The 16,814-nt window shown below is 45.9% G+C and overlaps 1 protein-coding gene across 2 annotated transcripts in view; it reads right to left on the reverse strand.

Moving 5' to 3' along the window:
• LOC115100388 (coagulation factor XIII B chain-like) overlaps positions 1-16,814 on the reverse strand; it is a 108,161-nt gene that overhangs the window by 74,557 nt on the left and 16,790 nt on the right. The window contains exon 1 of one of the 2 annotated variants that reach the window (XM_029618828.1): positions 6,610-6,696. The exons of the other annotated variant lie outside the window; for it this stretch is intronic. Within the exon in view, the coding sequence (XP_029474688.1) occupies positions 6,610-6,685 (76 nt within the window). The 5' untranslated portion in view covers positions 6,686-6,696. Of the gene's footprint in view, positions 1-6,609; positions 6,697-16,814 lie in introns of those variants that run through there. 2 annotated transcript variants of the gene reach the window in all.

Here is a 16,814-nt window from a genome sequence, read left to right on the forward strand (position 1 = left end):
CATGTATTTATGCTATCTGTATTTTGTTAGGATGAAATAAGAACTTGTGTCAGTTGGTGCCTAATGTGCACAGTCAAAATAGAAAAGTTTACATTATTATCCTTGTATGTTTGTATTTTATATTTTGTGATAAATATAAGGTAAATTTCTGATTTCATCCCAAATCTAAAACGTGCAGAGAAGGGTGTAGAGATCCTGTTAGCTCCCTTCTAGGTTCAGAAGATACCATTAGTGTGGGGAGAGACAGTGGAAATTGTGTGGGTGTATAGCTCCTCTATATGGAAGTTGGTAGATAGAAGGTTCTACTACTATGTAAAACCATGCTCTGTGGCCTATGGGCTTTTGCTGATCTTGCTCTATGTTCTACAGGCATTTTTGTTTTGCCTGCTTTCTTGTTCCCTCTCTCCCTGAATCCCTCTTTTAGCTACACTATTACTCTTCTTCCTTGGACTTTCTTGCCTTGCTGCCTTCAGGCATTTTGTGGTTTCATGTTCAGTGTAGTCCTTGTCCTGGTTTGTCTAGTCCTGTCATTGTCTTCCTTGCCCTGGTTACCCTCCTCCAGCTCATGCTTACCTACATGCTATTCTGATTTCATCCATACCTGCACTCACTTCCAGTATAACAGTTCACATTTACCTGCATTCACATCCATGCCTACCCACATGCTGTTCCAGTGTTTCCTGAAGTTCACCCTTACCACCACACTCTCAGCTCCAGAGACTCCACTCAGACAGCACCCAGTTCCAGGGATTCTTATCATTCTGCACCCGGCTCTGGAGACTCCACCTAGCCTCACCAGATCACCTGCTTTTGCTCCCATCCTCCTATCCTGTGTCACTCTAGCAGGTGGTGCTCATCACACCAGGCTACAGCCCAAAACCGTAACAGCATGCCGAAGCCATCCACCTCCACATATAGAGACAGGAGTCTGCATCAGTTCGGTGAGCCAACTTTTTATTCTGCTCTACACAACATTTCTGATTCTAAGAACATAAGAACATAAGAAATTGCCATGCTGGGTCAGACCAAGGGTACATCAGCATCCTATTCCTTACAGAGGCCAAACCAGGCCACAAGAACCAAACACTAAGAAGATCCCATGCTACTGATGCAATTAATAGCAGTGGCTATTCCCTAAGTAAACTTGATTAATAGCCGTTAATGGACTTCTCCTCCAAGAACTTATCCAAACCTTTTTTGAACCCAGCTATCTAACTGCACTAACCATATCCTCTGGCAACAAATTCCAGAGCTTTATTGTGCATTGAGTGAAAAATAATTTTCTCCAATTAGTCTTAAATGTGCTACTTGCTAACTTCATGGAATGCCCCCTAGTCCTTCTATTATTCGAAAGTATAAATAACCGATTCCCATCTACTCGTTCAAGACCTCTCATGATCTTAAAGTCCTCTATCATATCCCTCCCTCAGCCATTACTTCTCCAAGCTGAACAGCCCTAACCTCTTCAGCCTTTCCTCATAGGGGAGTTGTTCCATCCCCTTTATCATTTTGGTTACCCTTCTCTGTACCTTCTCCATCACAACTATATCTTTTTTGAGATGCGGCGACCAGAATTGTACACAGTATTCAAGGTGTGGTCTCACCATGGAGCGATAGAGAGGCATTATGACATTTTCCATTTTATTAACCATTCTCTTCCTAATAATTCCTAACATTCTATTTGCTTTTTTGACTGCTTCAGCACACTGAGCCGACGGTTTTAAAGTATTATCACTATGATGCCTAGATCTTTTTCCTGGGTGGGAGCTCCTAATATGGAACCTAACATCGTGTAACTACAGCAAGGGTTATTTTCCCTATATGCAACACCTTGCACTTGTCCACATTAAATTTCATCTGCCATTTGGATGCCCAATCTTCCAATCTTGCAAGGTCCTCCTGTAATGTATCACAATCCACTTGTGATTTAACTACTCTGAATAATTTTGTATCATCCACAAATTTGATAACCTAACTCTTCGTATTCCTTTCCAGATCATTTATATATATATTGAAAAGCACCGGTCTGAGTACAGATCCCTGAGTAGTCCACTGTTTACCCTTTTCCACTGAGAAAATTGACCATTTAATCCTACTCTCTGTTTCCTGTCTTTTAACCAGTTTGTAATCTACGAAAGGACATTGCCTCCTATCCCAAGACTTTTTAGTTTTCTTAGAAGCCTTTCATGATGGACTTTGTCAAACACCTTCTGAAAATCCAAATACACTACATCTACATGTTCACCTTTATCCACATGTTTATTAACCCCTTCAAAAAAATGAAGCAGATTTCTTAGGCAAGACTTCCCTTGGGTAAATCCATGTTGACTGTGTTCCATTAAACCATGTCTTTCTATATGCTCTATGATTTTGATCTGTACCCTGATATAGCACTGTCCCATTTGTTATCCTCCTGCCACCAAGTTTCTGTGATGCCAATTATGCCAATCTCATCATTTGCTGCTATACACTCTAACTCTCCAATCATACTTCTTAGACTTCTGGCATTGGCATACAGACATTTCAAAGTGTGTTTTTTGTTTGTATTAACAACCTGCTTTTCAGTTGTTAGGGAAAATTCGGAAGTCTTTAGCTTTGGTGATTTTTTTACATATAGGCACATGGATTATGTTTGCTTTTAATGGAACCTCTCTGTTGGGATGCCCTAACTCTCCTGTTTCATTAGTATCCTTCAAGGATACATTTCTCCGAACCATGCATTGCTAAGTGTCTGTCAGCTTTCCCCCTTGTTCTAGTTTAAAATCTGCTCTATCTCCTTTTTGAAAGTTAGTGCCAGCAGCTTGGTTCCACTCTAGTTAAGATGGAGCCCATCCTTTCGGAAAGGTTTCCCCTTTCCCCAAAAGTTTCCCCAGTTCCTTACAAAGCTGAATCCCTCTTCCCTGCATCATTCGTGCAGTTAGGCATGCACTTTCGGTCCTCCTCTACTGCAAAGGGTGCGGGGCCTCTGGAAACTGGGGCTGTGAAGTCAATCCCTGGATCGCTTGAGGTGATCTCTGGACTCCTCTCATGGGGGATGCTGGGAGCAGTAAGCAGATGAGCCTTCCAGTCCTTCTCTACTGCAAAGGTATTGGTATTTGAGGTAGTTGTGGGTGGATCCTTGGGCCGGTGGCAGATGACCATACCCCCGGGGGAAGATCCCAAGAGGGACCATCGGTCAGGCTCAGAGTATGGAGACAGACACACACTAGTTCTTTTATTAGACAGTATACTGAACCACCAGAGGTGGCAGTAGTGAGCTGGAATGCCCGGCTGGGCTGTAGTCCCTCAGATACTGGAACAGCGATCCTGGATAACTGAGCTGTAGGGAAACTGAATATAGTGAGTAGGCAGGGTATGCAGAGTTCAGGAACAGAACCTTGTGTTACGAGCGCGCGCGGGCGCGGTCGTCTCGAGCTGGTGGTGAGCCCTTGGGCCACGGCGAAAGCTAGGGAGGAGCCCCAGCCACACCGTGGGAGGTGAGCTGGGCAGTCATGGTGAGCCAGGCGGGTACAGAAGCAGGCACAGAGTCTGACCCTCAGCCGGACCTGCATGCCCATGGCAACCAACACTGGAAGTTGATTGATGAACGGTCCTCCGACTGTTCCCGGCCCTTTCGGACCTGCCGCTGAGAACGGCAATGGGCAGCAGGCCGGACAGAGGTGAGGGCAGACAGAGTCCTTTACACTGAAGACGTCAGACGGGGGCTGAAGCAGACATCGTAGACAAGGCAGGTGCAGACATCGTAGACAAGGCTGGAAGGAAACATGGCACTGTCCATCAGGGCGCCCTACTCAGCCCACCCGTGGGACTGAGTCGCGGACCACCCCGTCCCAGATGCGCCCTACACAGCCCAGGAAGGCTGGTCACGGACCACGCTGAGGAAGGAGGGTGCAGGGAAGACAAAGCGGAAGATCCAGGCGAACAGGAACTCTGATGCTGGGATACTGACATCCGGAGCCCCTTCGGCTGGCAGGCAGGGAAGCTCAAGAGCCCGGGGGACGAATCCCTCCTGTTGGCCACTCCAGGGCCCCACAGGACAGAAGGCTCAGGAGCCAGACGAGGACATAGGGCGGAACACCCGGAACTGGAACGGAATCAGGCAGCTTCAGGAACAGACATCAAAGCAAGGTCAGGAACAGACATCAAGGCAGAGACACTGGACAGGGACCCATCAAGGCATAGGCAATCACGGAAGACCTGGATCGGCAAGGTTACAGTCGACTGTAGAGCCCGATCCGGAGGCCAGTTGCAAATGACAAGAAAGTCCTTATATACTGGAGGTAGAAGGCAACTCCCTGGGAGGAGCTTGCCAGGACCGCCCACCGCTGGCCCTATAAATAAGGAGGAGAGCTGCGGGCCAGCCCCTAGGAGAAGGGCGTCGCCCAACAGGAAGTCCAAACGCTGGCATGCAAGCCACAGGCACAGCTAGGCCTCTCAGGCCCTGGAGCAAGTCCCGGATGGAACACAGGCGAGGCCCTGGCTTCGGAGCGGCCTCCGGTGGAAGGTGAGAGACCACCTGTAGCGCAGCAACAGGGGGGATCTTAACACCTTGATGGTAACTCTCACACAATAGGAGCAGCCCAGGAGCTGGAAAGAAGTAGGCCCTCGAGGAGCGAGTACCTTGTTCCAGGGAATGCTCTGAGAGAGAGATGGTAACTCACTGGTGTTGTAGGTAGCGATGACTCCCTGGCAGAAATGGTATTCAGTAGCAAGTCCAGGAATAAGGGCCCTCGAGGAGAGAGTACCGGTTCCAGATTGCGATCTGAAAGGCAAAAGAGAAACGAGGCCCCCCGAGGAGTGGATACCCCTGGTAAATCTGAGGAAGCAGAGTAGCTAGGAGCGAAAGAAAATCATTCTATTCCAACTCCTTGCTAACTCCATTAGTTAGCAATTTCAGAGACCTTAAATATCCGGTGGAGATGACATCACCTCAGGGGGACGCCCCTGAGGTTCGCACCACTGCTGGTACTTGAGTTGGGGCTGTGCCGCATGTGCATCCTTAGGCTGCTGGGAAACATGGCGGAGTGTGGCGTTTAGCCGGTCATGGGACACCGGAGGAGAATGGCATGATGACGCTGCGGCAGCCAAACTTCCAATAGGCAAAGAGAGAGTCGCCAAAGAGGTAAGGTGGGCATAGTGGAGACGTCGGGCAGCGATGGTGCAACAGTACCCCCTTCAAAGGGCAATTTCCTCTTTGGGTACCAGGCTTGGGTTTTGAAGGATGCACGAGGTGGAACTCTTTGTCCAGAATATTGGTCTGAGGCTCCCAAGAGTTTTCTTTGGGGCCAAAACCTTCCCACTTCAGAAGGTATTCAAAAGTATTGCCTCTTACGAACATCCAGGACCTCTTGAAATTTACCCTTACCACCTTGCTCTCAGTACCAGAGACCCTTCTCAGCCAGCACCCAGTTCCAGAGGGCCTTCCCATCTGGTACCCAGCTCCAGGGATTCTTATCATCCTGCACCCGGCTCCGGAGACTCTACCCAGCCTCACCAGATCACCTGCTTTTGCTTCCATCCTCCTGTCCTGTGTCACTCCTGCAGGTGGTGTTCACCACACAAGGCTACAGCCCAAAACCGTAACATACTTTTGCTCCCCTGCAGGTAGAAGAGTGCATTTGGAGACTATGCACGTGTTTCTGCAATCTTGCTAATTATCAAAGCAGACTTGTGTGGAAGTCTGCTTTTGAAAATTATGGTGGAATTTCATATGCACTTTCTACATGCAGCCCTCAGCACTATGTTAGAAAATTGTGCAAAATGTAAAGATCTCAGAGGTACTGCACATTCACATTCCCAAAGCTGAGATCTTCAATTACTAAACCAAGGAAAATGCTTTTTTTTCCTACATTTGTTTCTGGATATTTTGGCCGCTAACCTAACACCCCTTCTCTCACAACAACAACGGGAACTCAGAAGCTCTAACCTAAGACTTCACACACACACACCCCTAGCAGTACAAGTCTTACTCCTCTCACACTACTTTGCCCTCCTTATCTTCCTCTACAGAGCCCTCTCTGTCTCTCACCTCTCTCTTCCCAGCAAATAGGGTGAATTCTCTTTCTCCAGGGATCAAACATCAGTCCTCTTCTCTTCCCTACTTCTCTGGCCAGGCACAGCCATTATTTCCTAAATCCCTTCTTTGAACAGAAAAAAGGCCACAGGAAGGCAGCACTGGATGCCACAGGCTAATTCAAGTCAGTGTATAAAACGGTGCGAGTACTTGGCATCTACCCCCAACAAAAGCTCTTAACTCCTTCATCTACACTGGAAAGAGGGTGCTAATGCTTAAACTAGGAACACCATAACAAGAAAAGTGGTGTCACTAATCACTATTGTTTAAAAACATGCCCAACTTCATTTAATCTTTAGCTAAGAACTAGATGCTCTCTGAAGATGCTTTCAATAAAATTGCCAATATGGGTTTGAGTCAACAAGCTCCCCTCTCCCCACAAAAAATCTCCATTCATACAAACATTGTGATGATCATTCAATAAATATGTGCAAAATAGATTCTGTATATTATTTACAGGACAGACAGCTCTGACAGTCTGTACAATGAAACTGAATCACATTAAAAGGCGCAGAATAAATGAAAACACTGAGTACCTGTTGCATCTGTAAAGATTTTCCATGAGCAAAACAATGTCAGTGTCAGGATGAACATGCAGCATTTACACTCCATCTTTTCACCAATCAACAATTCTTACAAAAGTTTGTTTGATTTAGCCTTTTCAGTTGTTTCCTTGAAATGTTAATAATTTACAATGATATTTGGACTCTGGGCAGGCATTTAATTCCCATGATTCACTGGTTCTTACTCAACAAACAGTGATCAAACTGAATGTGTATTATAGCCAGGGCCAGTGCAAGGGCTTTAGGTGCCCTAGGTGAACCTTACAGCTCTGCGTCCCACCCTCCTCACACAGTATTAAACTAGAAGTATTTATAACAGATTTTACATGGAATAGGTCAATCAAAATTCAGTTTTCTGAGATAAAAATGCAACTTACAGAAACCCCTGCAAACAGTATAAAAAGATATTTAGAACCCATATGGCATTATACATGTTGAGTGTGGGCTTGACTCTCAGAAAACCATGAACCAACAGAATAAAAGTTACAATATAGTAAGTCTCCTATACCAAACCAGCACTAACTGCCAATCACCACCTATGTATGACAAGCCAACGTGGCAGACATTACATTAGGCCCTAAAACAACATTACATGTCCTATTAGGAAAACAGATCAAGCCAAGCTGCTATAGATCCCTACACAGAAGCTGCACACTAGCAGAAAACCTCACCTTGGTCACAGATGCAGAACACAGACAGGCTCTCACCAAATATAGACCAGAGACTATAAAGTACAAATAAATAACACGCAGACAAAAGCTGATCTTTTGTAACAAGCCAGACTCTGTATGCAGTGCAACACTGGAGAAATAGAAAAATTACCATTCCTCATTAAATAAACAATGAAATCAAGAAATATAAAACAGTCATAATACTGAAACCATTCTGATAAATATATTTCAAAACAGCTAATGAAGAAAATTCATTATTTGAGACACTTGAATCTAAGACTCCTTAATTTTCCTAAGGTGATGGGAGAGTTGCCTTTTCAGACTTTTAAAAAGTTTGTTGTAGAGATCCTAAAAATACCTCCTGATAAAGTTCCTTCTGTAAAAAAAAAAATATTCTTCTTAAAACAATGAAGCACTCCAATTTCACCAGGATTAGGGATAGATATGGATAATCGGGCGGATTTTAAAAGCCTTGCTCGCGTAAATCCACCCGGATTTACGCGAGCAGGGCCTTGCGCACCGGCGCGCCTATTTTCCATAGGCTGCTGGCGCGCGCAGAGCCCCGGGACGCGCGTAGGTCCCGAGGTTTTCGGAAGGGGGCGTGTCAGGGGTGTGTCGGGGGCGTGTCGGGGGGCGTGCTGGGGCGTGTTGGGGGCGTGCTGGGGCGTGGCCGAATGACACAGCGTTTTTGGGGGCGGGATGCGGTGTTACGGGGGCGGGCCCGGGGGCGTGGTTTCGGCCCGGGGTGTGGCCGCGCCCTCCGGAACCACCCCCGGGTCGGGTCTCGGCACGCCAGCAGCCCGCTGGCGCGTGTGGATTTACGTCTCCCTCTGGGAGGCGTAAATCCATGGATAAAGGTGGGGGGGGGGTAGATAGGGCCGGGGGGGGTGGGTTAGATAGGGGAAGGGAGGGGAAGGTGAGGGGAGGGCGAAAGAAAGTTCCTCCGAGGCCGTTCCGATTTCGGAGCGGCCTCGGAGGGAACGGAGGCAGGCTGCGCGGCTCGGCGTGCGCTGGCTGCCCAAAATCGGCAGCCTTGCGCGCGCTGATCCAGGATTTTATAAGATACGCGTGGCTACGCGCGTATCTTATAAAATCCAGCGTACTTTTGTTGGTGCCTGGTGCGCCAACAAAAGTACGCAAACGCGCTTTTTTAAAAAATCTACCCCAATCTGTCCAATTTCTTAGAATCTTCTACGGTTTAAAAAATAGAGAGGTCTGCTCTATTTGTAACTTTTCATTCTGAAAATGATGTTGGATTAATTATGAAGAATTCTTTTAAAAATCTGAACGTATTAATTTCGGGAGGTTAGGTTCATTTCTTTCCAGACTTAGCAAAACCAACGTAATTGCGTAGGAAGAAATGTATTGCTTTGTATCCTGACGTTTTAGCACTAGGGGGTACCTATGTTTTGCGGTACCCCTGTAAGTGCATTATAAAACGTTCAGGAAATACATATATATTCTTCAGTCCGGAACAACTTCAAGCTTTTCTAGAGGCTCAGGCGCAATAACCTGCATCCTATAGAGTAGGATTCATAATTAAAATACCTGACGTGTTACCAGCCTATTTGTTATAAGATGTTCTAATGTTCTCCTTTCTTTTTCTTTTCCTCTCAATTTTCCTACGTAGGAAAGAGATCTTCGATTTGTTATGTTAACTTATTATTATTTACTTGAAGATTAGATATTAGTTTTTGTTAAAGAACAATATCATTGTATCTCTTGTAATTCTATGCAAGGTTTTCTTTGTATTATTATGTAAAATAATGATAAATAAAAAAAAAAACAGCTAATGAATACAATTACCTCCAAGAATTAAAAAAAGGATAATTTTAAAAAACATTTCCAAACACCAATTAAATAATACCCAATAATTAAAATTAATAATGATTTTAAAAAGTCCCTATTCTCCAAATCTTGGAAATTTTAGTTTCCAGATGTCCTGCGACTATGACGATTAGTGGGAGGAGGAAAGGGATTATTGTAGATTTTTCAAAGGGTTATGCGCGTAAGATACAGCCTCGGAGGGAACAGGGAAAGTCATCGGGCCTCCCCTAGGGCTCGGCGTGCGCAAGGTCCACAAGTGTGCACCCCCTTGCGCGTGCTGATCCCGGATTTTATAACATTCGCACGGCAACACTCGCATGTTATAAAATCGGGTGTACATTTGTGCATGCCAGGTAGCGCGCACAAATGTACCCCGCGTGCGTAGGATTTAAAATCGACCCCCATAGTCTCCCTCTCTCCCTCAAGCTCAATCACACATATATATACACACATGCGCTCTCTCCTAGATAGGATTTTAGACAGTGCTGGGGAGGACACGGCTGTCGTGGTACATGTGGGCACCAACGACATAGGAAAATGTGGGAGGGAGGTTCTGGACGCAAAATTTAGGCTCTTAGGTAGAAAGCTTAAATCCAGAACCTCCAGGGTAGCATTCTCTGAAATGCTCCCTGTTCCACGCGCAGGTCACCAGAGGCAGGCAGAGCTCCAGAGTCTCAATGCGAGGATGAGAAGGTGGTGCAAGGAAGAGGGATTCAGTTTTGTTAGGAACTGGGGAACCTTTTGGGGAAGGGGGAGTCTGTTCCGAAGGGATGGGCTCCACCTTAACCAGGGTGGAACCAGACTGCTGGCGCTAACCTTTAAAAAGGAGATAGAGCAGCTTTTAAACTAGAACAAAGGGGAAAGCCGACAGTCGCTCAGCAGCGTATGGTTCGGAGAGAGGTATCTTTAAAGGATACTAATGATGCATTAGAATTAGGGCATCCCGACAGTGAGGTTCCAATAATAAGAAAAGTAGTCCAAGTGCCTGTAACTAAAAACTCACCTGAGCTAAAAAATTCTAACTTATCCCTATCAATTAAAAAGCAGAATGAAAATACAAACAAAAAACAAACTTTGAAATGTTTGTATGCTAATGCCAGAAGTCTAAGAAGTAAGATGGGAGAATTAGAATGTATAGCAGTGAATGATGACATAGACTTAATTGGCATCTCAGAGACATGGTGGAAAGAGGATAACCAATGGGACAGTGCTATACCGGGGTACAAATTATATCGCAATGACGGAGAGGAGCACTCGGGAGGAGGTGTGGCGCTTTATGTCCGGGATGGCATAGAGTCCAACAGGATAAACATCTTGCATGAGACTAAATACAAAATTGAATCTTTATGGGTAGAAATCCCTTGTGTCGGGGAAGACTATAGTGATAGGGGTATACTACTGTCCACCTGGTCAAGATGGTGAGATGGACAGTGAAATGCTAAGAGAAATTAGGGAAGCTAACCAAATTGGTAGTGCAGTAATAATGGGAGACTTCAATTACCCTAATATTGACTGGGTAAATGTATCATCGGGACACGCTAGAGAGATAACTTTCCTGGATGGAATAAATGATAGCTTTAAGGAGCAATTGGTTCAGGAAACGACGAGGGAGGGAGCAATTTTAGATGTAATTCTCAGTGGAGCACAGGACTTGGTGAGAGAGGTGTAACGGTGGTGGGGCTGCTTGGCAATAGTGATCATAATATGATCAAATTTGATTTAATGACTGGAAGAGGAACAGTGTGCAAATCCAAGGCTCTCGTGCTAAACTTTTAAAAGGGAAACTTTGATAAAATGAGAAAAATTGTTAGAAAAAAACTGAAAGGAACAGCTACAAAAGTAAAAAATGTCCAAGAGGCATGGTCATTGTTAAAAAATACCATTCTAGAAGCACAGTCTAGATGTATTCCACATATTAAGAAAGGTGGAAAGAAGGCAAAACGATTACCGGCATGGTTAAAAGGGGAGGTGAAAGAAGCTATTTTAGCCAAAAGATCTTCATTCAAAAACTGGAAGAAGGATCCAACAGAAGAAAATAGGATAAAGCATAAACATTGGCAAGTTAAATGTAAGACATTGATAAGACAGGCTAAGAGAGAATTTGAAAAGAAGTTGGCTGTAGAGGCAAAAACTCACAGTAAAAACTTTTTAAAATATATCCGAAGCAGAAAGCCTGTGAGGGAGTCAGTTGGACCGTTAGATGATTGAGGGGTTAAAGGGGCACTTAGAGAAGATAAGGCCATCGCGGAAAAATTAAATGATTTCTTTGCTTCGGTGTTTACTGAAGAGATGTTGGGGAGGTACCCGTAATGGAGAAGGTTTTCATGGGTAATGATTCAGATGGACTGAATCAAATCACGGTGAACCTAGAAGATGTGGTAGGCCTTATTGACAAACTGAAGAGTAGTAAATCACCCGGACCAGATGGTATACACCCCAGAGTTCTGAAGGAACTAAAAAATGAAATTTCAGACCTATTAGTAAAAATTTGTAACTTATCATTAAAATCATCCATTGTACCTGAAGACTGGAGGATAGCAAATGTAACCCCAATATTTAAAAAGGGCTCCAGGGGGGATCCTGGAAACTACAGACGGGTTAGCCTGACTTCAGTGCCAGGAAAAATAGTGGAAAGTGTTCTAAACATCAAAATCACAGAACATATAGAAAGACATGGTTTAATGGTAAAGACCCAGGGCAAGTCTTGCCTCACAAATCTGCTTCACTTTTTTGAAGGAGTTAATAAACATGTGGATAAAGGTGAACTGGTAGATATAGTATACTTGGATTTTCAGAAGGCGTTTGACAAAGTTCCTCATGAGAGGCTTCTAGGAAAAATAAAAAGTCATGGGATAAGTGGCGATGTCCTTTCGTGGATTGCAAACTGGCTAAAAGACAGGAAACAGACAGTAGGATTAAATGGACAATTTTCTCAGTGGAAGGAAGTGGACAGTGGAGTGCCTCAGGGATCTGTATTGGGACCCTTACTTTTCAATATATTTATAAATGATCTGGAAAGAAATACGACGAGTGAGATAATCACATTTCCAGATGACACAAAATTGTTCAGAGTAGTTAAATCACAAGCTGTTGCGGTCTCCACCGCTTCCCCTCTTTTTGCTGAACTCAGGGCTCACCTCCGATGAAGGGGAACGCCGCTTCCGCGGCTCTGCTGGGCCTGTAGGGCGTCCGCCATTACTGGGTCATCTCGCTGCTGCCACGCGCATTATGGACGTACGGTCACCGGAAGTCTGGCCCCGCCTGAGCTAACTATTAGACTGTTATTGTGCTCCTAAGTCCCAAGGTTCTAGGACCCTATGGGCTCCTCCGGGGGGGTTCCTGGTTCCCGGGTGAAGACCTGTGCCTGTGGCTCTTAAGTCCCAAGGTTCTAGGACCCTACGGACTCCTCCTGGGCGGTTCCTGGTTCCCGGGTGAAGACCTGTGCCTGTGGCTCTTAAGTCCCAAGGTTCTAGGACCCTACGGGCTCCTCCTGGGGGGTTCCTGTTTCCCGGGTTAAGACCTGTGCCTGTGGCTCCGCCTCCCAAGCTACTCTAACCAGGGTAGTTTGGTTCAAGGGTTCACACCTGGACTGCAGCTTCCCAGACTGCAACACAAGCGGATTGTGATAAATTGCAGGAAGAGCTTGTGAGACTGGAAAATTGGGCATCCAAATGGCAGATGAAATTTAATGTGGATAAGTGCAAGGTGATGCACATAGGAAAAAATAACCCATGCTATAATTACACAATGTTGGGTTCCATATTAGGTGCTACAACCCAAGAAAGAGATCTAGGTGTCATAGTGGATAACACATTGAAATCATCAGTTCAGTGTGCTACGGCAGTCAAAAAAGCAAACAGAATGTTGGGAATTATTAGATATGGAATGGTGAATAAAACGGAAAATGTCATAATGCCTCTGTATTGCTCCATGGTGAGACCGCACCTGATCCCACAAGTGGAGCATCTGGCCAGACCTAGTGCTGTCTCTCTTGTCCACCACCTAGTGTGCCCAGCAAAAGAGTGTTTTCAATGGCAGGGGACATCGTAAGCCCTCATTGCTCCAGGCTGTGACCAAACTTGATCAAAAAGCTAGTGTTCCTGAAAATGTATCTGCCTTTGTTTGGGTATCCAAATTTGCTATGCGAGTGGCAAGATGAATGAAAGGAATCTGAAGGTCCAGTATCTGCTTTGCCTGTCTGCCTGCCATGCCTCAATACCAGCAATGGGGCCTAGGCCTACATCTAGCATCTGCATCTGCCTGTTGTGTCCTCAACACAAACGTTTGGGCTACACTTCCAGAATCACACTGCTGTTGCCACCTCCCAGGCCTGAGAAGGCAGTCTGAGGTTCACAATACACCAATGCTGAGTCCTGTTATGTCCTCAACAATTGGACCAAACTTTAACAAACACAATGCTGCTGTATCCTAGGCTTGAGAATCCATTCCAAGGGCCACAACACACCAATGCTGAGTGTTGCTGTAACCCAACACAGCCAGTTGGACCAAACTTCAACAAACATAGTCCTGCTGCTTCCTAGGTCCAAGAAGTCATTCAAAAGGCTGCAACATACCAATGCTGAGACCTGCTGTGTCCCCGACACCACCAGTTGAGTTACACTTTAACAAACACATTGTTGTTGCATCTCAAGCCCAAGAAGCCATTAAGAGGGCTACAACACAACAATACTGTTGTATCTCTCACTGATGCTACCTCTTAAGACCAAGAAGCCTTGCCAAGGGCCACTACACACAAATGCTGGGATCTGTTTTGTCACCCAACACCATCAGTTGGGCCACACTTCAGCAAACACAAGGCTGCTGCCTCCTAGGCCTGAGAAGTCATTATCAGGGCCACAACACACCAATGCTGATTCCTGCTATGTCCCTGACACTACCAGAAGGGCCAGACTTCAACAAACAAGGTGCTGCTGTCTCCTAGGCCTGAGAAGCCATTCCCAGGCCCACAACACACCAATGCTGAGTCCTACCATGTCTCCAACAATGACAGCTGTGCCACATATATCCAACTTCCTCCTGCCACGTCTCCAAATCAATCACAGGGTCCAATATGCACTGAAACCTTGTGTCGCTCAGCTTTGCTGTCATGTGCAGATTTTACTCCTTGGAGTTCTTAACTTCTTTCTGCCACTACACCTTCCTGGCATACTCCAGCTCTTACACCTTAAGGTCTTCTTGTTAATCTGGGGTGCTGCTGTGCACCTCTCCAATTATTTTGAAATCTTGAGACCACTTTTTCTGATTTTTGGTCCCTTATCTGTACCTTGGGAGTTTTCCTGCCATATTTTCTACTTCTTTCTCCCTTCATGGTATCTTAGGGTGTTGATGTCACTTTCAGTGCCACTTTGCCTCTCATGATGCCATCAAGTGTTCATAACACCGTTTTTGGGTTGGCTCTCTCATCCAGCCTCTGCTCTCCTGTGCCTTTGCCAGCAGTACATGGATGCGACCTTTACAATGACTGTACAAACTGGGGATGACTTTTCTGCTTAAAGTGGCCCTAGATGGTACTTTATAGCTTAGTGTTAAAACCTGCAGCATATGTCCAAGTTCTCCACTACCTGCAGGGGCTAATCATCAAAAGTGATCATCTCATCAATGCTCCTGGTCACCATTTCGGTGGCACTGTCATGGGAATAAGGCAGGCAGCATCTAAACACCACCCCATTTCCGCCATCATGGGCTGTTGCTTCCTAGGTATAGCTGGGGACTGCTGCTGCTGGCTTGCCACCTGACAGGTAGAAGGAGCTGAAGGATTGGAAGAGACTTGAAAAACACTCTGTTGCGCTTGTCGATCGCAGATGACTGCCACCTTTGCTGCTCACCTCTTTTCTGCCTTCAGTCCCACTCCTATCAAGATTGACTGCCTCTGCCTATACACACCGACCACCTTGGCATTCCCGGGACGGTGTGGGCGATCCCAGTCGTCATCTTGTTTCTGGAGTGACCTAGGGCACGCGCACATGCACCTCCCTCCTTCTTGTCTGTGTCATGGCGGGAACCTCAGGGGCGTCCCCTCCGCATAAAGTCACTGCCTACGTGGATAAATACCCATCAGTCCTTCATACCTATGAGTTAGCAAAGAAGGGATTTCCTATTTTGCAATTGCGCTTCACCGAGACTCTCCACTGCGTTTGCTCCAGAGATCCTGCTGAGAGCCTCAGGTACCCGCTACTCGGGGGCCTTGCTGCACTCTGGCTATCCGTTCATTGGAGGGCCTTCCTTGGGATCCTCACCATTCTTCTACTATTGGACTCTCCAGTGCTACCCGTGGTTCGGGCCTTCACTGCGACCCTCACAGTAGTCTCCTTACTCAAGCCTGTGTGAGTATTGCTACGCTACGCTTCTCTTCACTCCAGTGATACGGATTCTCGGGTTACCCTGCTCTGTGGACCACTACCGGATCCACGCTGCTCTACGCCTACTACCAACTCCTGTCTCCGGCCTACCCCACGCTGCGGACCACTACTGGAGATCCTTGGCATAGAGACCTCTAGAAGCAAGCCTTCCCCGGGTTACCCCCCTCTGCAGACCACCACCGGAGAAACCAACTCATAGCCTTACCACCCTGGGCTGTGTCTACATACCCGATCCTCGGGTAACCATTTGCAGTATAATAAAATACCTTGTTCTTGCGTCCATTACTGTTGAGACCTTGCCTGTCATGGTGAGTTCCCACAGGGCTCCTCCCTGTGGGTGGAGTCAGCTCTCACCACGACCTGAGGGCACACTTCCTAGTCAAAACATAGCACACCCTTCCCCTTTTCAATTAGTGTCCCCTCGCTTGCAGAAGGAGTCCCCTGTCTACTGCTGCTACTATCCCCAGCTGCAAATTTAAAGGGATTCTACTTTTTCACATGATGCTCCATCCCTGAATTACTTAAATGGCTCCAGATCACAGATTTTCTTCATGATCCCTTGGCTCTGTCTGCATCCATTGGGGTGTATGATGCTAGCACTGAATGGGTGGTGGACCCTGAAAACTGTGGCAGAAGATTCACTCATCCTCTGTTCCTGCACTGTCAGTGTTGCCTTCTCTCCCTCACCAATGTCAGGTCCTGCCTCTCTCTCCTCCATCACTGAAGTGGATGCTGACACACTACTAACTAGGGATGTGAATCGTTTTTCAACGATTAAAATTATCGTCCGATAATGTTTATATCGTCTTAAATCGTTATAGAACATGATACAATAGAAATTCTAACGATTTATCGTTAAAAATCATTAAATCGTGTTAGTGCGCACTAACTCGAGTTAGTGCGCACTAACTCCCCGTTAGTGCGCACTAACTCCGATTTAGTGCGCACTAACTCAATTTAGTGCGCACTAACTGAAAATGATACAAATAAACACTTTCCAGGTCACTGAAGGTCAGTTAGGAATGAATATGTGTTCCTATTGGCTGGCTGCCCTCTTATCTATTGATGTTACCAAGGTTACCACTGAGGTGATGGTTGGGGGGATGGGAAATGGAACTGGAAACTAACGAACACCAACAGAAAATAAAACAAAGTGTTCACACTTCCCAGGTCAGTAAAGGTCACTTAGGAATGAATATGTATGTATGTATTCCTATTGGCTGGCTGTGCTCTTATCTATTGATGTTACCAATATGGTTGGGGGGATGTGAAATGGAAACAGTTGGAAGCTTGACAAAAA

The sequence above is a fragment of the Rhinatrema bivittatum genome, chromosome 10, assembly GCF_901001135.1.
Source record: "Rhinatrema bivittatum chromosome 10, aRhiBiv1.1, whole genome shotgun sequence".
Classification (NCBI taxonomy): Eukaryota; Metazoa; Chordata; class Amphibia; order Gymnophiona; family Rhinatrematidae; genus Rhinatrema; species Rhinatrema bivittatum.